Genomic DNA, 23,589 nt, shown 5'->3' with positions numbered 1-23,589 from the left:
TAAATCAAGGAAAGAATGCCAAAACAAGAAGTCTGCAAGAGCCTGCAACAGAAATCATCATACAGGAATGCTTCTTCCTGGATTTCTCCCAGAGTTACATTCCATTTTTTCTTATATGGCACAGGCCTACCTACCTAGGGACTATGGTACTGCCTACAGAGATCCAGGTCTTTCTACAAAAATTATCAATTTTAAAAATAAGTCCCATATACATACCTATAGATCAACATAAAGAAACAATTCAATAAGATTCCACCTATTGAAGGGAGTTAAGTACCATGTTTAAGGGAAGAAAATTAACCAGCACAATGCCTTTAACATGCAGACATTTGGTCATCCAACCAAACCATTAAGACATTCCATCTTAGCCACCCTGCAGCAGCAGCAGGTGAGGTACAATCCCCTGTGTGTGCCAGCCTACTTCCCCTAGGGGTCCTCTGCACTTCCTCCCATTTCAGCATCTCCAAAGTGACACCATGAACTTAAACACTATTCCCATAAACCCTCTCTTTATTTTGATCATAAACAGGTATTAAATACCAGCTTGTGTGTCGGCCCTCCTCAGTCCGTCATGACATCGTCTTCTGCAGAACTAGCTCACATCTGTATGCACAGTTTGAAATCTCTGGTTTCTCACTCTGAACAAAGTGTTCTGATTTCATGAGACCAAATTCAAGAAAGCTGTGCTCCTCAAACTCTTTGTTCTTCTACACCATCCAAGTCAAGAGATGCTCACTAGAGATGCTCACTAGAGATGCTCACTAGAGATGCTCACTAGAGATGCTCACTATTTCTGTTGCTGCATCCTTTGGTTGCTATGACTCCTTCCCCCCACTTGTCTTTACACCACTCTAATATTTCTAGTCGAAACTATTTGCAAAGTTCCCACATTCAGATATAGGTAAATCATGAACTTCTCTTCGAAATATGACTTTATCACCAACTCCACCAATGACAATATAAATAAGATTCACTTTAGAGACACATATCTGTGAATTCATGTTTGACTTCAATGGGAAAGCAGGCGATCTTAGCCCTTAGATGAAGATCACAATGCCTAATTAATTCATGCTCTCAGCAGAGAGCATCTCAGGAATGGGTGCAGTGAAGGTACAGGTGCATGATCACAGCTTGCAAAACCTTAACTGAAGCCACAGTCACTGAATGATTTCAGTCAGGCTCATCAGTAACCTGAACTGAGACGTCTCGATACAGATTCCAGAAGGCACCCAAAAGCTATCTCTCCAGAAAATATCTGGACTCACACCAGCTCCTGCTACAACCTGGTCCTTCTCTTCAGCTTTATTGCCTAATGCGCCCAGGAGAGAATTGTTCTAATTTTACTCTTTCCCCTTGGCACAATGAAAAACACTAGTTCTCTCATTCTACTATCCCAGCATTCTTCAGCTTGTCCCTCTGAGCTGTCCCTACCCCCCAACATGTTTCCACCCCAACTGTCATCATTTTTTGTTTTCAAAGTGACATTTATGTAACCCACACAATCAAGCAGCTCTCATACCCTGTTTTGCAGCCCTCTTTATCTATGAGATGCGTTTCTAGCTCAAAGCAGTACACATGCCCATCACAGTCAATCCTCTTGCAGCTTTCCCGGTCCCGTCCCTTCTACTCTATCAAAAATACCAATTCCGTGCCATTCTCTTGTATGGACCCTTGCCATGTGTAGCCTTGTGACAATGTGTTCTCAAGGCTTGAGGTCCCCTTCCATTCTTATCCGGCTAGTGACATCTGTCATTCAAGTAGCATGTTCTGATACCTCCTGGGTGACAGGGTATCTCTGTTCACCTTCAACATTTTATTAATGCTTAGAGTTCCATTTCTGATCAGTCTTTCTCATCTGCATTCACACGTTGGTCTTTATTTTGACAGAATCTGTAGGACACAGACTATATTAAATAACAAAAAATGTGATTTCTCCTACAAAAGAGAATTCACATCAAGTTGCTGGGCTTTCCACTGGCAAGAAGTCTTTTTCTGAGAAATTACTAGTTGTGGGTATGAAACATTGCTTTAAATGCTGGAACAAAACCAGACTCAGAGCCTGAATAGGCCAGCAGGGTTTTCACCCTTGACACTCTCCTGATGAAGATGCTTGGTTCAGAATTCAATGGGAACTACTGGTAGGTAAGACTTTCTTGGCTAGCTATGCAAAGCCTGGACCTTAGTGTTGCTGTGTACTTTATAAGTATTCATTAGCATCTAATAAAGATGGGCAAAGACAAAATCAAATCAGAGAAGTTAACAGCTTGACCATAGTTCCCAGCTAGTAGGAAGTGCAGCCAACATTTCTTAAATGATCTCTTCTGTGTGTCACTGTCTTCAGGGCCACATGCCTTTCACTCAAGAGTCCTTGTTGAGGGTGGCAAGATGACTCAGCAGGTAAAAGCACTTGCTACACAAGACCCGATAACCTGAGTTTGACCCATTTAAGTAGCTGGATGCTGTGGCACCTATCCATAGTCAAGCACTGGAGATGGGAACAGAGCCAGGACCATCATGGGTCAGCTAACCTAGAAAATACAGCGCAGCATGGCAGAAACAAATAAAGAGGCCTTGCCTCACCAAAGTAGAAGGAGAGACTCACTCATCCAAGTTATCCTCCATCCCCCACATGTGTGCTGCGGTACATACCCGCATATACCATACATGCACAATTAACACATAAAAATAAAAGTTTTAAAAGAGAGATGTGGGCACGGCTTACCAAGTGCCTTTCCTTAGAGAGGAAACCAGGAGCATCTCTACTGCCCAGAGACATCCTGCTCTGCTTTGATCCCACCAGGAGCATTCCAGCTGCATTCTTGCTTTCCCACTGTCCAACACTTATCCCCTGGAAAGGTCTTTGCTTTACACACCTACTGAGTGTGTCCTCACCAGGGGTGAAGAGGATAAAAGGCTCAAAGCAGAGGCTCTCGTAGTCACAGATTAAAAGGCAAATAAGGGGGAAACATGCTTGGGACATTATTATTATCCATGCGGATTTGTTATAAAAATAATCCTCAGAGCACATGAGTATAAGGTGAAATCAGGTCAGTCCTTACAGGGATAATGAGGATATTTCATGAAGGGTGATCAAACTACTAAAATAATTATGTGATGTTAGCAAAAAAACAAAGATATGAAACTTCCCTATATTCTTTGTGCCTAACTATAATACATACCCTAAATGCAATTGGTTTAAACAAAATAGGTAAAATGTATTGCGTTTCTTAAACTGAAAATCACAGAGCAGATTGAAGCAGAATCAATATGGATTCATCATTTCATATAATATTCCAATTACATCCACCCAAGTAATAACAATACCTTGGCATTTAAAAACTACAGCAATTTTAGTTACTCTTATATGATTTACTATTGCCCTGGAACTAAATAACTTAACATACAACTTAAAATCAAACATTAATAAATCTATTCTCCACATCACTAGGATACTTTACCTTTATTTTCCACTGCCTACTACCCAAAAATTTACTAACAATAAGCTTTAATACAGTCCTAAATATACTAGAGCTAACACGACTAGAATCCTCCATTCCAAAAACTATTTCATATACAAACTTTACAGCCTCCCAAATCCTTACCAACCAAAAAGGCTTAATTAAACTCTACTTCTTATCCTTCTTTATCACTCTCCTATCAATCCCCATCCTACTAATTAGTTTCCATGAGTAATTTCAATAATAATAAAAATACCCATAAATAAAGTTCAACCAGACACCACTATTAACCATGCAGAACAACTGTATAATGTTGCCACTCCAGCCCCACCATCCCCTATCAAACCTAACTCATCTCCATCATAACTACTCAGCTACCTGTACTATTAAAACTTAATACTACTTCCACCCCTTCATAATACTTAGTCACCACTTCTGCCGATTGTCTGACCACATGTAGAAACCACTCAGCTGGTGCAGCATGTTACTGTGCCTTCATGCTGCTCCGGGGTCTACCTTTCTTCCTGAAAAACTGGGTATTCAATTCTTTTTCCAACTCTGTATAATCCTCGTACCCTCTCAAAAGTGTGGGACAGAATGAAAAGAATCTCGATACAGATTAATAAAAGAAGTTAAAACAAGATTGCTTCTGACAAAACCAGACAAATCAATTAGTTGATCTCTGGCAAGCAAAGATAATTGTATTTCAGAGTCTATTAAGGCACATCAGAGCCATTTAGCTAATTTCACAGGGCAACTGGCTGTCATTGGGCATTAGGCAGCAATGGCAAACATCAGGCAGAAACACAAGATGGCATTTTCTTCCAGGGATCACTGGATCTATAAACTCAGTGTTTCAGTTCAAGCAGAGAAGTGGCAGGTATATTTGTTCATAGAGGATTCCCATCCTGACAGGGCTACAGGCAATTACAAGTCTACACCAGATCTGACAATACTGATTGCACATCCTTTATCTGAAGTTATTCATCTGAAACCTTTCAACAGACATCTTCAAAATGAGATGAGGGAGAAAGGGTCAAGGGGAAACAAGAGATGAACGATGAAAAACACCACTCAGAAGGAAAACCAGTTTGGCTTAAAAACCTTTTGAGAAGTGAGACTTAGAAGCAAGTTTGAATTTCTTTTAAATAATGATTGTTAGTTCCATCTCAGTTGCCAATATTAGAAATGAGTGTTTGCCTTTCTTGTAACTGTTACCTATGAATTAATATTGCATTACAGGGGGTTGGAGGGCCGTGGTATGGATAGCTGAGGTATTGAGGCATTTAGCTTAATTATTGCTAGTTTTGAAAATGTCTTTGTTAAAGTTGACACAAATGTAGCAATGCAGATGGCCAGGAGATAGTGGTCATACTTATTTGTGTTTTGGGTTTTTTTATTGTTGTTGTTGTTTGTTTGTTTGTTTGTTTTTCAAGACAGGGTTTCTCTGTGTAGCTTTGGAGCCTATCCTGTCACTGGCTCTGTAGAACAAGCTGGTTTCCAACTCACAGAGATCCACCTGCCTCTGCCTCCCAAGTGCTGGAATTAAAGGTGTGTACCACCAACACCCAGATTATTTGTGTTTCTATGAATATTTGTTTTATATGCATTTTTATTCACCTTTCAAACTGATGCTTTTAAGTGTTTCCCTCAGATGCTGAGCAAGCATTTGCAGTTCATACAACAGAATGTCCAAAAGCTTAGTGTTGTGATCTGTTTTGAAAATAAGCATCTTACAAAACAAGAAAAAAACAGTGATTATTTTTTGGTCCCTTACAGTTACAAATGGATTAGAAATGTACATGATGATTGAGCGATATGAGCAGGATAGGTCTTGTAATTAATCACTCCCCTATTATTATCTATATAAATTATTTCCCTAGGAGACATTGGTGTTCTCTATGAAATAAGACCTTTCTTGCTTCCTTCTTGCACCCAGCTTCATTCTGAAAGCAAGCTGAGGCATCTCTGCAGTTTCTACAGCAGAAGGATATGCAAAAGCATTGGGAAGATGAAACATTACAGTCTTCAGGTCATAGTGGATAACAAGAAAGTCAAATGGACTCTTCATTTCATCCAAATCCAATCAGTCATCTGGAATCTGAGGACTTTAAAAATCATGAATGTGTTGGGAGCTGCTCAGCCTAGTTTCAGACCAGTATATGAGTGCTTGTCCAACAGGTCTTCAAAAGAGGTAGAAGCCCACAGAGACAGTCTCACTCCTCAAGGACTTCAGGGCAGCACAGAACACTTCTGGGACCATGGGGCCTATACACTCTTCTCTCTCATGACAGTGAACCTCTTGGAGGTTTCAGTGTCATTTGTCAATCATGCATGGGACAGATGTGATCATTCCTGGAAACCCCACTTTTTCTCAAATATCTTCCTCTAAAATTCCTTGGGAGATGATGTTTCTCAGGTTTCTTGTATGGGGATGCTAGCTGTCACTCCAGATGGGGGAGCTACCCTGATTTAGTGCTGACAGGATCAGAGGTAGATCACCCCTATTTCGGTAAATATGCTTTGTCAAGTTTTGAACGATATTGTTGTTCCTGAAAATATGTGCCTATATTTACCACATTTTTGTTTTGTAAAGATAGGATGTACCTGGCTTGATATTTGGCGTAGCTAGCAAAAGACTAAGTGTTGTTTTTGGTTTAAAGATGTTTTGATGTAAAAGTTGAGGGGATTAATATATTTGGCATATTGGGTTTTGCCAGAGGTTAACACTGGAGGATGGGAAAAATTTGTTTGTTAGCATGAAAAAACATGCTTGTTTTTGATGGCTAGAGCTATTCTGGGCCAGTCACTTGTTTAAAACTCATTTAGTGGTCTGAAAATTCACTTCTTCTCGCTGACACCCTTCCCCATCGCAGGACCTGGACTGGAGCCAAGGGTTGACCCTGTCCTATTCAGTTCAGAGGAAATGTTAGCCCCTAGTTTCAGCTTTCCAGGGAATTCTTGTGTATTTCTGGGGTTAAGATTTTCATTGGCAGGCTTCTAACAGGATCCCTACCCATTCCAAAAAGAAGCAAGCACTTGAAGAACAGTGATGGGGAATGTCCTTCTATACACTGTGAATGTATGTTTCTCTTTTTGGTTGATGAATAAAGCTGTTTCAGCCAATGGACAGACAGAATGTAGCCAGGCAGGAAGTATAGATTGGACCACTAGACTAGGAGAATTGTGGGAAGAGGAACACAGAGAGTGAGTCATAAGGGAGAAGCCATGTAGCTAATTGGAAGTTAGGACGCCTGGACATTCTCAGGTGAGCCAAGACCACATGGAGATACGCAAATTAATAGAAATGGGGTAATAATTAAGAGAGAGGGCTAGTCAACAAGAAGCCAGAGCCATCGGCCAAACAGTTTATATTAATATAAGTCTCTGTGTGTTAACTTGGGACTGGGCAAAACAGGAACTTCCATCTACAGGCTAGATTGTGGTTTCCTATGATTCTGTCTTAGTCAGTCTAAGACAGAAGTTATGAATTGCAGTTTTAAAGAAGTGCTTAGGGAATGGTACACTGCAGCCCATGGGCCACATTTTGGGTACCAGTGACTTAAACAGTATGAGAGGAATTAGGAATCATCTCTGTATTAACACCATTTAATTAATATCTACACAAGGCCATCTGTAATTGAAGGGGTGAAACAAAAACAGGAACACTAAGTTAAAACTCATCAAATGTAAGCTGGTACTTCACTTCCAGTGTATACTAGGCATTACTGGGAGCCAGTATACTTACAGATTGTAAGACCTGATCATCACTCTTTAAAATTTTACAGTTACCCAAGGGGAAGACAATCTACCCATAACACCCCTAACATTCCCCAGTATCCTACAGCCTGAGTAAAAATAAAATAAAATAAAAATCATGAATAAGCAAGCCCTTTCACCTCCATAATAACCATCCCCTTGCTTTTCTCCTTCATATATCATCATCTTTAATCGTAGGCAGTCTCATCTTCCTGACGTCGGAGCCACTCTGCTCCTGCTTTGTTAGGCCCTCTGAGATACTAACCCTTCAACTGAGAATCTGATATGCCTCTATTTCATGATGGCTTCTCTCTGACAACAGATTGGAATACCCTTCCTGCATCCCTTCCTGGTACACTACACGTCTGTTTTGGTGACAAAATTTTAGGTCTCTAGGCTTATTTTCATAAATGTATTTACTTCTCTCTTTAGGTGGCAAACAGGCTTTAGGTTACAGACACAATGTTTTCATTGTAGTGTTTCCACACACAATGCCATAATAAATACAACAATGACTGTCTGAATGTAGGTCCCTAAAAGACATCTAACTGGTAGAAATATAAGAATAATAATAGGTTATGAAACCATGACTTAATACAGCAGTATCAATCTACCAAAATAGTTTGAGAACTTGAGGCCTCATCCACATTCAAGCCTGGTCCTGCAAACAAGGCCAAAGGACCTGGCTATGGAATGTATGGACCTTAAGGGAGAATCTACTAATACTGTTTTTTGCATGTTTTGTTTTGTTTTTGTTTTTTTCTAAATGATCATGTGGTCAAACTGCCTTCAAATATTTATATTTAACCCATAGATTCATTCTTCTCCTAACTTTGGTTAGAAGTGCTTCTTATTACAGTAGGTAGTGGTTGATGCAGAGATGCATTGCTGTGCAAAGTTCTGAGTTCTCAACTATAGATGGGACATCTGTGTCAATCATCCTTCCCCTCAATGCTCAGGGAACCTCTAGAAAGAAGGGAGATAGGGATATAAGAGCTGATATGCTATGGGAAGCACTGTGAATTGCTGTATTCTGGATGTGATGTGGCTGTCACATACACAAACTCACAGCAGCTCTGATACCTGTGCAAGATCGCACAAAGATCAAGACTGTTAAAGTTCCAGCATTTATGGACAGGGGACACCCTGATTCTTACTCCTATGGGAAGCTATTGGTAGTTGATGGTTTCTGTGGGAGAATCAATATTCCTTGATGGTTTGGTTGGTTCTCCATGTCCCAATGGAGGACTTCATACTCATCTACTTGTGGGCAGCACTAACTGAATTCAGTGGGTTAAAAATATCTAAAATTTAAATAATAAATAAATAAAAGGAACATGAGGTTGGAAGGGTGATAGGATGGCAAGGTCCTGTGGGGAATTGGAAGGGTAATAAAAGGGAACTGAAGTTGGAGTCCATATGTATGATCACGATTATATATATGTAATATATATACATATATATATATATATAATTTTCAAAGAATTAAAAAATGATAAAGAAACATTTATATACCTTTGGTTAAAACACTAGCTTCAAGAGAAAATGACAGCTATTACCAGTCATTAAAATTGGTTTGGGGAATATATTTGAGCTATAACTTGCCTGGGGAAGAATTTTTAAGGTGGATATAGGCATCAAAAGAAAAACAAGGATATTCTGAGGATCAAGAAGAAATTTAAAATTAAATTATACAAGATTATACTAGGTGAGGTAATAAAAACAAAAGGAACAGAGGGTTCTCAACGGGAAAGCTCACAACGGGAAAGCAGAATAGTCAAAATAACCCTGTCACTTGTCCATTCCTGAATGGTATTGCAGATAAACTAGAAACAAAGAATAAACCTCATCTTATTAACACTGGCTACCATGCAGCCTTACTGCATGTATTTTGTTTTTATTTTCAGCTTCCCATAGTGAGAAGGCTGATTATTACAGGCAAAAGATATTGACTCCATATACTATAACATATAATCTATTTTTCATTTTTGTTTTTAATTAGCACACAAAGTTATAGGTTTTATTTTAGAGTTTTCATATATACTTATGTCAATATACTTCTTTGTTCTTATCCAGCCTCCACATCCCTCCCCCACTACTTCCCTGAGCCTGCCTTACGTGACCTTCTTTTGTTCAGATGGTCCTTTTTCTGATGAATGTAAGATGTGTTCCATTGCTGTGTATTATTCCCCTCCGGCTTTAAGTTTTACTCCCATCTTAAAGGCTCCATGTTTGGTATTTTTTCATTTGATTTTTATATGTAGGAATGTCTTGTCTACATGAATGTCTTTAACCACATGTATGTATGGTTCCACTCAGGCCAGAAGAGGGCACTGGATCCCCTAAATTTGGAATTATAGACAGGTGTTAGCATCTTGTGAGTCTGGTAGAGTAGCCATTGTTTTTAACCACTGAGCCATCTTTCTAGTCCCCTCCATATTATATTTCATATGTTTTTATCCTTTGACAGTTCATAGATTTATAAATTATGCTCTGATAATTTTCATAGCCTCCTCCTTTTCCATTTTCATCTGTCCTTCAATCCTGCCAAACCTGTTCTCGTAGGCAAGTACTCATCCTGCTTCCTGTTTTTTCCTCTGTCTTGTTGTTGTTGCTGCTGTTTAACGAAAGGAACACCCAAAAGTCCTCTAAGCCCATAGGTGGCAAAGCATGGCCTCAAGTTCGAAGTTCAAGGTCCCCAGTAGAGTATGTCTTTCTGCCTTTTGGCACCTTGTGATAATATGTTCACTATGGTGAAGACACATTTCCCTTTGAGAATTTGCCTCAATCAATATAGATTATGGATAAATGCAACTTGAGTCTTTGCTCAAAGCAAACATCATCAAAAGACATCCTGCTTTCTGGAACTGCAGAAACATCCTCAAATATTAATGTGCTAGAAGCAAGTAGCGCTCTTTTTTTGTTTGTTTGTTTGTTTGTATTGGTTTTTTGTTGGTTTTTTTTTAATCAGGCATGTCAATCCCACCATGAGTTTATTTTTTTTTAATTTTTAAAAATTAAATTAGAAACATCTTGTTTCACATGTCAATCCCACCTCCTTCTCCCTCCCCTCCTCCCCGGTCACCCTCCAATTCCCCCAACCACACACCCAATACACACTTTGCTCCCCAGGGAGGGTGAGGCCCTCTGTGGGGGTTCTTCAGAGTTTGTCATTTCATCCAAGACAGGGCCTAGGCCCTCCCCAATGTGTCCAGGATGAAAGAGCATACCTCCAAGTGGAATGGGCTGCTAAAGTCTATTCATATGTTAGGGATAAATACTGATCTACTGCACGAGGCCACATAGATTGCCAAGGCCTTCTCACTGACACCCAAATTTAGGGAGTCTGGATAAGCCCCATGTTGACTTCTCAGCCATCAGTCTGGGATCCATGAGCTCCCTCTTGTTTAGGTGAGCTATTTCTGTGGGTTTCACCAGCCTGGTTTTGGCTCCTTTGCTCATCACTCCTCCCTCTCTACAACTGGTTTCCAGGGTTTAGTTCACTGTTTAGCTGTGGGGGTCTGCTTCTAATTCTATCAGTCACTGGATAAAGGCTCTAGGATGACATATAAGGAGGTCCTCAATCTCGTTATTAGGGAAGGACTTTTAAGGTAGCCTCTTCACTCCTGTTTAGTTTGCCAGTTGGTGTCATTCTTGTAGATTACTGGAAATCACACTATTGGCAGATCCCTCCTCAAACCTCCCTCTATTATGGTATCTTTCATCCTGTTCTCCTCTGTTCTTCCCTCTACTCAACCTTCCTGCACCCCTGTGTTCTTCTCTCCCCTCCTCATCTCCCCCTATCTTTTTCCCAGCTCCCTCTCCCCTCCCCCCATGCTCCCAGTCTTCCCAGGAGATCTTGAACCACTCCCCTTCTCTGCTGTACCATGCATATCTCTCTTAGGGTCCTCCCTGCTTCCCTGTGGGATTGTAGGCTGGCACTCCCCAGATGCATGTCTAAAATCCATATATGAGTGAGTACAAACCATGTTTGTCTTTTTGTGACTGGGTTACCTCACTCAGGATGGTTTCTTCTGGTGCCATCCATTTGCCTGCAAATTTCAGGATTCCATTGTATTTTTCAACTGAGTAATACTCCATTGTATAAATGTACCACATTTTCTCTATCCACTTTTCACTTGAGAGGCATCTAGGTTGTTTCCAGGTTCTAGCTATCACAAACAATGCTGCTATGAACATAGAGGAACAAATGTCCTTGTTGTATGAATGTGCAACTTTTAGGTATATGTCTAAGTGTGGAATTGCTGGATCTTGTGGTAGACTGATTACCATTTTTCTGAGGAAGCTCCATACTGATTTCCAAAGTGGCTGTATGAGTTGGCACTCCCACCACCAGTGGAGAAGGGTTCCCCTTTCTCTGCATCCTCTCTAGCATAAACTGTCATAGGTATTTTCGATTTTAGCTATTCTGACAGGAGTAAGATAATATCTCAGAGTTGTTTTGATTTGCATTTCCCGGATGGCTAAGGATGTTAAGCACTTTCTCAAGTGTCGCTTAGCCATTTTAGAATCCTCTATTGAGAGGCCCTCTATTTAGTTCTGTAGCCCACTTTTTAATTGGATCCTTTGGTGTTTTGGAGACTTGCTTCTTGAGTTCTTAGTAAATTTGGAGATCGGCCCTCTGTCAGATGTGGGGTTGGTAAAGATATTTTTCCATTATGTGGGCTGCCATTTTGTCTTGTTGATTTGTCCTTTGCCTTACAAAAGATTCTCAGTGTCTGTGCTACTAGTGTTATGTTCAGGAAGTGGTCACCTATACCAATTCGTTCAAGGGTGCCTCCTACTTTGTCTTCTAAGAGGTTCAGTATGGTTTGGTTTATGTTGAAGTCTTTGATCCATTTGGACTTAAGTTTTATGCATGGTGATATACATGTATCTATCTGCAGTCTTCTACACACCAGCATCCTGTTATGCCAGCACCATTTGTTGAAGATGCTTTCTTTTTTTCCAAATAATTTTAGTTTCTTTGTCAAAAATCAGGTGTTTGTACGTGTGTGGCTTAATATCAGGGTGTTCAATTCAATTCCATTGGTCTATCTTTCTATTTTTGTGCCAATACCTAACGGTTTTCAGGACTATAGAGCTCTATAACAGAGCTTGAAGTCAGGGATGGTGATGCCTCCAGATGTTGCCTTGTTGAACAGGGTTGTTTTAGTTATCCTGGGTCTTTGTTTTTTCACATAAGTTGATTATTATCCTTTCAAGGTCTGTGAAGAATTGTGCTGGGATTTTGATGGGGATTGCATTGAATCTGTAGATTGTTTTCAGCAAGATTGCCATTTTTACTGCGTTGATCCTACCTATCCAAGAGCATGGGAGATCTTTCCATTTTTTGGTGTCTTCATTAATTTCTTTCTGTAAAGACTCGAAGTTCTTGTGATACAGGTCTTTCACTGGTTTGGTTAGTGTTACCCCAAGGTGTTTTATGTCCTTTGTGGCTATTGAAAAAGGGTGATTCTTCTCTGATTTCTTTCTCAGCCCTTTTATGGTCTATATATAGTAGGGCTACTGGTCTTTTTTAGTTGATCTTGCTTCCTGCCACTTTGTTGACAGTGTTTATCAGCTGTAGGAGTTCCCTGGTAGAGTTTTTCTGGTCACTTATGCAAACTATCATATCATCGGCAAGTAGTGAAAGTTTGACTTCTTCTTTTCCAATTTGTATCCCCTTGATCTCCTTTTGTTGTCTTATTGCTCTAGCTAGAACTTCAAGTACAATATTGAAGAGGAATGGAGAGAGGGGGCAGCTTTGTCTTGTTCCTGATTTTATAGAAATAGCATTGAGTTTCTGTCCATTTAGTTTGATGTTGGCTGTTTGTTTGCTGTATTTTATTATGTCCATTTAGTTTGATGTTGGCTGTTTGTTTGCTGTATTTTATTATTATTTTATTATGAATTTGCTGTATTTTATTATGTTTAACTATGTTCCTGTTATCCCTGATCTCTTCAAGACCTTTATCATGAAGGGCTGATGGATTTTGTCAAAGGCTGTTTCAGCATCTATTGAGAAGATCATGTGATTTTTGTTTCTCAGCTTCTTTGTATGGTGGATTACATTGATGGATTTTCTTATGTTGAACCATCCCTGCATCCCTGGGATGAAGCCTACTTGATCATGGTGGATGCCTTTCTTATATACTCTTGGATTCGATTTGCCAGTATTTTATTGAATGTTTTTGCATCAATGTCCATGAGGAATATTGTTCTGAAGTTCTCTTTCTTAGTTGTGTCTTTGTGTGGCTTGGGTACCAAGGGTATTGAAGGCTTGTAAAAAGAATTTGGTAATGACCTTCTGCTTCTTTGTGTGGAATACTTTGAGGAGAAATGGTATTAGCTGTTCTTTAAATTTCTGGTAGAATTCTGCACTGAGGCCATCTGGCCCTGGGCTTTAATTGGTTCGGAGACTTTTGATAACTGCTTCTATTTCCTTAGGGGTTATACATCTATTTAAATTGCTTATCTGTTCTTGATTTAATTTTGGTAAGTGATGTATATTCTGGAAATTGTCCTTTTCTTTTAAATTTTCTAATTTTGTGGAGTATAGGTCTTCAAAGCATGACTTGATGATTCTCTGGATTTACTCCGTGTCCGTTGTTATGTCCCCCTTTTCATTTCTGGTTTTGTTAATATGCATATTAACACTCTGCCATTTGGTAAGTTTGGATAAAGGTTTGTCTATTCTATTGGCTTTCTCAAAGAACCAACTCTTTGTTACACTGATTTTTTTGTATTGTTTTCCTAGTTTCAAGTTTATTGATTTCAGCCCTCAATTTGATGATTTCCTGGCATCTACTCCTCTGGGGTGAGATTCTTCTTTTTGTTCTAGAGCTTTCAGTTGTGCTGTTAATTCTCTAGTATCACTATTCTCCAGTTTCTTCATGTGGGCACTTAGTGCTATGACCTTTCCTCTTAGTACTGTTTTCAAAGTGTCCCATAAGTTTGGGTATGCTGTGTCTTCATTCTCATTGAATTCTAGGAAGTCTTTAATTTCTCTTTTTATTTCTTCTTTGACCCAGGAATGGTGTAATTGTGAATTATTCAATTTCCATGAGTTTGTAGGGTTTCTGCAATTTGTATTGTTGTTGAATTCTAATTTTAAAGCATGGTGGTCTGATAAGATGCATGGAGTTATTCCAATTTTTTGTACCTGTTGAGGTTTGCTATGTTGCCAAGTATGTGGTCAATTTTTGAGGAGGTTCTATGTGGTGCTGAGAAGAAGGTATATCTTTTGTGTTTGGATGGAATATTCTTTAGTTGCCTGGGAAACCCAATTGGGTCATAACTTCTATTAGTTCCTTTGTTTCTTTGTTTAATTTCTGTCTGGTAGTCCTGTATAGTCGTGAGAGTGGGGTGTTGAAGTCTCCCTCTATAAGTGTGTGAGGTTTTATGTGTGATTTGAGTAATGTTTCTTTTACTAACATGGATGCCTTTTTATTTGGGGCATAGATGTTTAGAATTGAGACTTAATCTTGGTAGATTTCTCCTGTGATAAGTATGAAATGATCTCCTTCATTTCTTTTGATTCATTTTAGTTTAAAGTCTAATTTGTTAGATATTAGGATTGCTACTTACCCCCGCTTTTTCTTGGGTTCATTTGATTGGAAAATCTTTCCCCAATCCTTAACTCTGAGGTACCATCTCTCTTTGAGGCTGAGGTGTGTTTCTTGTATGAAACAGAAGGATGGATTCTGTCTTCAAATTCATTCTGTTAGCCTGTGCCTTTTTATGGGTGAGTTAAGGCCATTAATATTGAGGGATATTAATGACCATTGATTTCTCATTCTTGTTTGTTTTGGAATTGGTGGTCGTGGTGGAATTGTGTGTGGATTTCCACCCCCCTTTTTTTCTTTTGGCTATTGGTAAATTGGGATTATATATTGCCTGTTTTTCTGGTTGTAGTTAACTTTCTTGGTTGGAGTTTTCCTTCCAGAACTTTCAGTAGGTCTGGGTTAGTGGATATGTATTGTTTAAATCTGGTTTTGCCATGGAATATCTTGCTTTTTCCATCTATATTGACTGAAAGCTTTGCTGGGTATAGTAGTCTGGGTTGGCATCCATGGTCTCTTAGTGTTGGTAGAATATCTATCCAGGACTTTCTGGCTTACAGAGTTTCCATGGAGAAATCAGGTGTGATTCTGATAGGTCTGCCTTTATATGTTACTTGACCTTTTTCCTTAGCTGCTTTTAATATTCTTTCTTTATTCTGGATGTTTGGGGCCTTGATTATTATGTGGCGAGGGGATTTTTGTTTTGTTTTTTTTTCTTTTATCATTTTTTATTTTAATTTTAAATAGCTTGTTTTACATGTCAATCCCAGTTCCCTCTCCTTCCCCTCCTCCCACACTCCACTCCCCCCCCCCAGCCTCCCATCCTATTGCCGAATCCTTCCACATAGGGGATATCTAGAGTCTGTCATTTCACTCGTTTTGGTTGTTTGTTTGTTTTTTTTTTTTTTGTGGTCTCCTCTATATGCTGTTGTGTAGGCTTCTTGTACTTTCATTGGCATGTCTTTCTTCAGGTTGGGAGTTTTATTCTATGATTTTTTAATATGTTTTCTGCACCTTTTAGGTGGGCTTCTTCACCTTCTTCTATACCTATTATTCTTAGGTTTGGTTTTTTTCATGGTGTGCCATATTTCTTGTATATTTAGTGTTAGGGATTTATTGGACTTAAGATTTTCTTTGGTCAATGAATCTATTTCTCCTAGTGTATCTTCAATGTCTGACATTCTCTCTTCCTTCTCCTGTATTCTGTTGATTATTCTTGCGTCTGTAGTACCTGATCTTTTTCCCAGCTTTTCTATTTCCAGCATTTCCTCAGACTGCTTTTTTAAATTGTCTCTATTTCATCTTTCAATCCTTGTACTGTTTGAACTGTTTATTGCAATTTTTGCTTTGTCTTTTCCTCCATTTCTTGCATTTTTTGTTTTTTTTCTTCCATCTCTTTAAGGGTTTTTCTCATGTTTTCTTTGAGGGTCTCTATCATTTTCATGAAGTTGTTTTTCAGGTCATTCTCTTCTGTGTCATCTGCTTTGGGATGTTCAGGTCTTACTGGTGTAGAGTCTCTAGACTCTGGTGGTATCATATTGGTTTTCTGTTGCTGAGTGTGTTTTTATATTGTCTCCTTCCCGACCCTTCTTTCAGTAGATTCAAAAGGAGTCTCTTCCTCTCCTCCTGGGTAGGGGACCAGCATTCTCTTCTGGTGGGTGCTCACAGGTTCAATATACTGGTATCTGCTGCAGTCTGCAGTCCCCAGTCCTCAGCTGGTTATGTGCAGGGCACAGGAAAGTGGCCTGGAAACAGGCCCAGACTTACCTAGTTCTATGGGGGGAGAAAGGGACTATGATCCTGGCAGTCTCTGGGTGTGGTGGGTCCTGCAGTGATGGGAACCACAGTGGCAGTTCCCAGGCACAGAAAGGTAGCCTAGAAACAGACCCAGGTTTACCTAGTCTGCAAGTAACTCTGTTAACAGTGACAATTCTCAGACAACATTCTGCATTTCTGCTTTCTCCACCATCTTCCAACTCTTACATTTTCTCTTCCTCTTTTCCTTGATACTCCCTGAATCTTAGGAACAGACAGTTGATATAGATGTCTCCTATATAGCTGAACACTCACTGTTTCCTACTCTTTGCATTTTGAACAACATTGAGTGCCTGCATTTACCACTACCAACTACAAAAATAAGTCTCTCTGATCAAAGTTGGGAGTAGCACAGTTCTATAGATATAAATATAAATATTTAGATAGCAGTTAACAACATGACAATTTATAAAAATAACATCAACAATCTCTCCATTAGGGCTTATGACTTCCCTAACCAATGGTTTTTGCACAGTTTTTACGGTGCCAGGTATGAATCTCCTTCAGTGGAACAGACCTGAAATCTAACAAAGAAAGTGAGTGGTTAGCCTCACATAGTAGTGACACTATTGCACACTTTGGAACTTTGCCAGGCAGGTTGGTATTGTAAGCATGCAGAGTACAGTTCTGAATATGACCAATGATCCCTTTTCTTATCTAGTCACCTGAATACCATCTTCCAGCATAATGAAAAATAACCAGTAAGGAGAGTTTCTGAGTCAGTTCAAGACTGAGTGCCTATAACAAAAGTATGCAGTATCTTGAGCAACACAACATTACCAATTAAGTATAATGGGAAAGCAAGAACCACGATGGCCTACAGTGCTCATTTTCTTATTCTTGCACTTTGAAATAGGAATATTTACTGTGATTATCCTTTAACTGCATCTTACCAGTCTGAAACTGGTAAGACTATTTTCTTATGAATTTCAAATTTGCCTTAAATCTCAAAGGAGACTTCAGACTTTTAACAGTAATGGAACAATTAAGACATTCAGATTTTAGTGGAGGACTGAACACTTTTCACACACACACACCTTAACTTTGGTGGTTGAAGGAGGATTTGGATCAGGAATGTCTACTTAATAACTGCATGTTAAGTCTTGGCTCTTTACCACTGAGATATGGTTGAGACACTGATAGGAAATCTTAGGCCCTCTTCGGTTCATTAGGAGCACACCTCTTGGAGGTTGTGGAGCAACAGTATCTGCTACGAGGTAGTGTCTTTCTTATATGACAAGGTAGTTGCAACCATGAAATTTCAACAATATAGTCACCTAAACAAGACCTGCACAATGACAACATGAGCAACAGGCAATCATACCTGGTGAGAGAGGGAGAATTAGTCTTCCCCAAGGAATATTATTATCCAATCCCAAGTAGTCAGCAATAAACACATTCATATGAGCAAAACAATAATTGGGCACAGGAATATATATAATTATTTAATATATAAATATGTGTATATATTAAGGAAGAAAAGTTCAATAGTTTGGCAGGGAGTGGGGGAATCATAGGGGAAGTTAGAAGAAGGAAAGAGTAGAGTAGAAAGGATGTAAATATAGTAGCCATGCTATTGTAAAAGTGGAGAGAATAGAACTCAGAGGAGCTGATTTCAGATCTATCCTTCCAAAACTGGATTTGTACTAAGTTGATCAACTATGACACTTTGCATATGGTGCCTCCACCCAAAGACAGCCTTTATCTGTCCTCTGATCTGTGTCTATACTGGTCTTATGATATCATTTATCCAGAAGAGGCATTAAAAATAGGCCATGTAAATGTCAAGACTGGGCACCAAAAAGTTTGGGCCAATTACTTAATTATATGCTTCTCAAGGGAAGATACTGTGGAGAGGGAGCAGGGATTGACATGTGAAACAAGATTGTTTCTAACCTAAATAAAAAAAGAGAAGATACCCAAATGACCAACAGTATTTGAAAAACAAACCAGCCTAATATTACTAAGTAATAAGTAAATGATCATTAAAACAACAAGAAAAGCTCATCTAACTTTAATTAGAAAAACTATTATCAAAATAACAAATATTGGCAAGGACTTGCACAAAGGAACTCTCACACATATTGACAGTATTATAAAGTAGTAAAATAAATAATTATGGAAAGCTGTATAAAGGTTATAAGAATACTAGAAATAAATAATATGACAGAATGATCTAGAAAACCCACTGTGAGTAATTAGCTGATAAGTTTCCAATTAATCTAGATATTCTAGATGTTCATCAAGAGATGAATGAAAATTCTTCATGCACACATATATACATTGTGATCTATATTATACACACACATGTTTTATGTATGAGAGTAATATATATATGTATATATGCATGTGCATGTATATATTACACACATATACATTCTTCAGCCATAGACACAGATGAGCTGGGAGGTTACTATACTGGATAAAATTAATCTCATAAAAGCAAATAATATGTTTTGCTTCTTATTTATGGAAGTGAAAATGCTGATTTTATGGAAACAGAGATGCAAACTATCCTAGAGTTACTACTGATATGATGAGACACCATGACCTAAAGCAACTTGAAGAAGAAAGGGTTTATTTAGCTTACTCTTCCACATTACAGTTCATCTCCTGTGACCTTATTGGAGGCATTTTATAAATTGAGTTCCCGTTTCTCAGGTAACTTTAGCTTATGTCAAGTTGACATAAATATAGCCAACACAAGCACAGTGGTTACCAGAGCCTAAGACATGTTATAGAAGAAAAGAACTTATGGATACAAGTTTTCATTTGGACAGAAGGGATTACTTCTAATATTGGGATAATATTTATAATTTGGAAAACTTACCTGACAACAATTAATTGTACATTTCAAAGTTACTCGCAGAGAAGGTTTTGCGCGATCCCAGTATCTACAAGTGACAAGTACTTCCTGCAAAGGAGCTGCCAGCTGTTCTGATCTGATTATATGTGTTTAAACCCCAGAGAGAGTTATACTTTTGTATAAAGTGGGAAAAGGGAAGTTTGTGTGACTCCAATTCTCACTTTTAGATACCTACCATATGATAGGGAGCCACAGGCAAAAAAAAAAAAAAAAAAGAACAGTAACCTCCTATCCAATGGCCTCAGACCTGAGAGCATGTCTTTCGGAGACTAGGCAGGCCTAGGCCAGTATAAAAGACTACCCATCCCCCAAACTAAGCCGAGGCCAAATTGGTTAACCACAGAACCATGATTGAAATCCAGCTTCTACGAGACTTGGTTTTCTTATCAGGAATGTAGGAGAAAGTACTTCAGCATCATGAATTAATAGCTCTGGTCTGTGATCCACCACTTTATATATGTAACTGTTTTACTCTTTAATTATTCAGTGCCCTGGGATGTAACTCTGTCATAAGGCATCATGGACATCATGCATTGCAAATGCCAAATTTAGATTACGTTCTCAAAATAATGACAGCAATTATACTTTAATTATGATTGAAAACATTGTGTCTGGTTTTGAAAGGTCTTGTCAAGAGTTTTATACCATGTGGTTTGGGGAGATGACTCCAGCAAATACTATGAATAGGATTCATTTTCACCACAACTACCCAGTCAAACCTCACTTCCCATAACTCAAAACGCAGTGAAAATACCAACAGAGCAGGAGGGTTGCAGAAGAAAATGGGAGAGATGAACTAAATTAGCTCTTAGTCACTGCACAAATTACTCTCAGGAAAGGTTTTAAAAAAAGTCTCCATTAATTCCAAATGACTTAACATCTGATCACACATACACATACATATGGACACACACACACACACACACACAATTTGAAGTGTACTCACCCTCTCTGAAAGAGATCCACATTATAAAATTTATGTAGCTCTACAGAAAACTCAACTGTTCCTTGTACTTCAGACATGATCTTTCCGGTTCATTACCTGAAAAACAAAGAAAAAAAATCAATTTCTTAAAATGGCTTCAGCCAAACGTAGATCACCTGGTATCAATAGGCAGAAACTTGGCAGTGCTTAGATGGACAGGAACACTTGACTGACAGGACCAATAAAGAACCGTATGTCTGCTTCATGATCAGCATCTGTTATGGCTAGAACTGAGTCCTGGTCCACACCTTTTCATCTGTCCATGACATGGAGGCCACATACACCAGGTTACCAGCAGGAGTTCACCTGTTTTTTTCATAAGAGACCTTAGGCAACTCATTTAACTCCCTTGCTGCTGCATGTTCTTTCATCTGCGGGTGTGAACTGGTAACCGATTGGGGCTGGATAACTGATGAGAGCGTGGAGCAAGCATGCCCCACGGATCATTTTGCACCCACCCTAGCATGGTGCAAATTCCAGCCAGCCAGCACTGATAATGTATAGTAACAGCCGAACATCACTCTATCATCAATATAGAAAATACTGAAGGTGCAGGTGACCGAAGTGGCATCAGAACACAAGGGTGCTGAAGCAAACAGGCAAATCCTAACCCAATTTGACAGACTGATGCAAAAGCTGACAAGAATGCTGGACAAGACACCTGGAACAAAATAGAAATACAATTGTCCACAACTAGTATTGCAAACGAATTAAGAGTCGGACCCCAGGCAGACTGAATCTTTGAGTTTATAGTCAACTAGATGTGAGATATTTGAAAGAAGGAAAAAAAATGAATTAACAGAACACCTGTTACATTCTTGGCATTGCATACAATATTTTATACACTTCCAGGCTTTTGACAACAATGATTTTGTGATAAAGGTTCTTATCTTTTGGGATGAAGAAAAAAAAGATGAAGGAAGTTCTTACTTGCAACCTAGAGCAAAATATTGAATTCTTTGGCAAGTCTCATCATTTTTCAAAGGCACAGTTTACAGCTATGTATCGTGGAGACAATGCCACACACCCAGCAGAATTCCAGGTAATATAGAAGGTAATTATTGCAATGCACCTGTGACCCAGCTGCTATTAGTAGCTGGCATGATCTGTCAGAAAGAGAGGGAGAGATTGGGAGCAGAAGAGGTAAAGGCAGAGGACACATAGGTTTTTACAGGTAGCACAAGTAATGGACATGTGGGTCTCCCATGAAGGCCTCTTTCTCTTTCTCTGGTTCAGAGCCCAACTATCCAGGATCTTGCTAGGCCAGCTCCCAAGAACAGCAGGACACCATGCAGATTTAAGTAAGCTTTCACTCTGTGTCTCTGTACTGGCCAGGACTCCCTCCCAGAAAACAGTTCTGAAAATGCCAACGACCTTGTATCAAATGAGAATGCTACAGAGTCTTGTATCCAATTTATATTAACTCTGAAAGTCGGAATTTTCACACAGAAACCCTGAAAGTCTTGGGCTACACATTATGCTGGGCACTCCAGAGTGAGCTAAGGTCCTGTCCAACAAATAGAACCTGCTGGAGTCAGACCCCACCCTCATAACAGCAATGTCAAGATATGTGCAGTGAAGGCCAAACAGCTGTCTGTGAGTCACTTATCACACTGAAAATAGCACTTCATGCTGCCTCTTCCCTTATTACCTCGTGATCTTAATGATCACAAACCTACAGTGCCAGGCTGGACCCTGGTGTCTCCTGATCTACGATCCCTGGGACTGGGTATGTAGTTGGGGTGGGGAGTGGCCAGAGAAGTAAAGGGGGGAGGGAAGGAGAGAGAATGCCATTATCTACAGTACATGTTAAATGAGGCTAAAGGTTTTACATGTTCAGATCCACACAAGACACTGCTACCATTCTGGGAACAGTGATGATCCAGGGTCTCAAAGACCTTGTTTTTCTAGCTCCAGGATTTATATGCAGGTTTTCTGGGACAATGAAGCTCTATGAAATAAATATTTAGAAGAAAAATATACTTAATAGATAGAGAATTTGATACTATCATTTTCTCTGTGGAGAGTACAAGTTGGCATTTTGATCATCCTATGATCAAGAACATCTTAAAAGTCAGAGTTCTGCAATTTGTAAACACAAACACAGGGGCCATTTTTACAACTAACATATGCCACCAAATGAAGATGCCAAGCTCAAATTTTAAAATATATTTTAAATTTCCCATTTTGGTTTTCCAGGGAACTAATGGCACAATATGAAATTTATGTTCAATAATCCAAAACCTTGGTCCCACCCTTCTTCCCATATCTTTCTATCTTAAAATTAATGAAGATCTTATACAAGTGGATTTTCATCAGCTTCAGTGATGAAAGCAACAATGTTGAGCCCTAACCGAGATCTACTGAGTGAGGACTCAAAAGTTTTACCATCCTCCTGGAATTCTGACATACACATTCATTTGAAAATCCCTGTGTTAAACCAATGCATTATAAATCGCATAATGTTGAATGATGACTGAACTTCCTATTCCCTGCTTCCACATGATTTATCCAGACTATTGAAATCATTTGCCATGCAAAGCATCTATTGTGGTTGGTAGGGATAAAGCATGTTAAAGGTGTTGGGTACACTATAAAATATACATGTGACATACACATAGTAGTTATAAGGCGCATGCCTAACATAACCCACTTCTCCTACATGTAATACTCCCCAATCACACAAATACACATAATGTATACAAACATAGACATACCTACACAAGATACAATATCCATGGCATTTATAAGATGCCCACAAAACAGTATACACACTAATAACCACACACCCAAAACACACCCACTCACGCTCAATGTACTCATAAAAGACACCCATACCAAAACATCCAAATCACCATGCATGCCTAGACAACACACACACACTCACCTTGTAAACAGCACAGAATCTATATGATGCCTGCTGCAACCAATGCCTCCCATAATTCATGGCTGCAAATCTCTGTGAAGCTGTGTTACTGTGCATATCTAAAACACCTGATGGTCTAACAAAGAGTTGAATTGCCATTTAGGAAGGCAGGAGAAAGGATAGGCGGGGCTGGCAGGCAGAGTGGAGGAAGAAGGAGTAAGAACAAGGAGGACACTAGGGGCCAGCCACACAGTCACACACCCAGCCATGGATCA

The 23,589-nt window shown here is 39.2% G+C and overlaps 1 protein-coding gene across 5 annotated transcripts in view; it reads right to left on the bottom strand.

Annotated features, from left to right (window-relative positions):
* Positions 1-23,589, bottom strand: part of Fam135b (family with sequence similarity 135 member B) — a 328,330-nt gene that overhangs the window by 214,614 nt on the left and 90,127 nt on the right. For all 5 annotated transcript variants that reach the window (XR_005873157.1, XM_040735574.1, XM_040735575.1 and 2 more), the window contains exon 2: positions 20,410-20,505. Coding sequence is in view for 4 of the 5 variants with exons in the window: in XM_040735574.1 (XP_040591508.1) it covers positions 20,410-20,486 (77 nt within the window). In the remaining variant the exon portion in view is untranslated. The remainder of the gene's footprint in view (positions 1-20,409; positions 20,506-23,589) is intronic.

This window comes from Mesocricetus auratus, unplaced genomic scaffold (genome assembly GCF_017639785.1).
Source record: "Mesocricetus auratus isolate SY011 unplaced genomic scaffold, BCM_Maur_2.0 Super-Scaffold_100047, whole genome shotgun sequence".
NCBI classification, from domain to species: domain Eukaryota; kingdom Metazoa; phylum Chordata; class Mammalia; order Rodentia; family Cricetidae; genus Mesocricetus; species Mesocricetus auratus.
The sequence above is the reverse complement of the archived record's forward strand: the minus strand, read 5'-3'. Positions and strand labels throughout refer to the sequence as shown.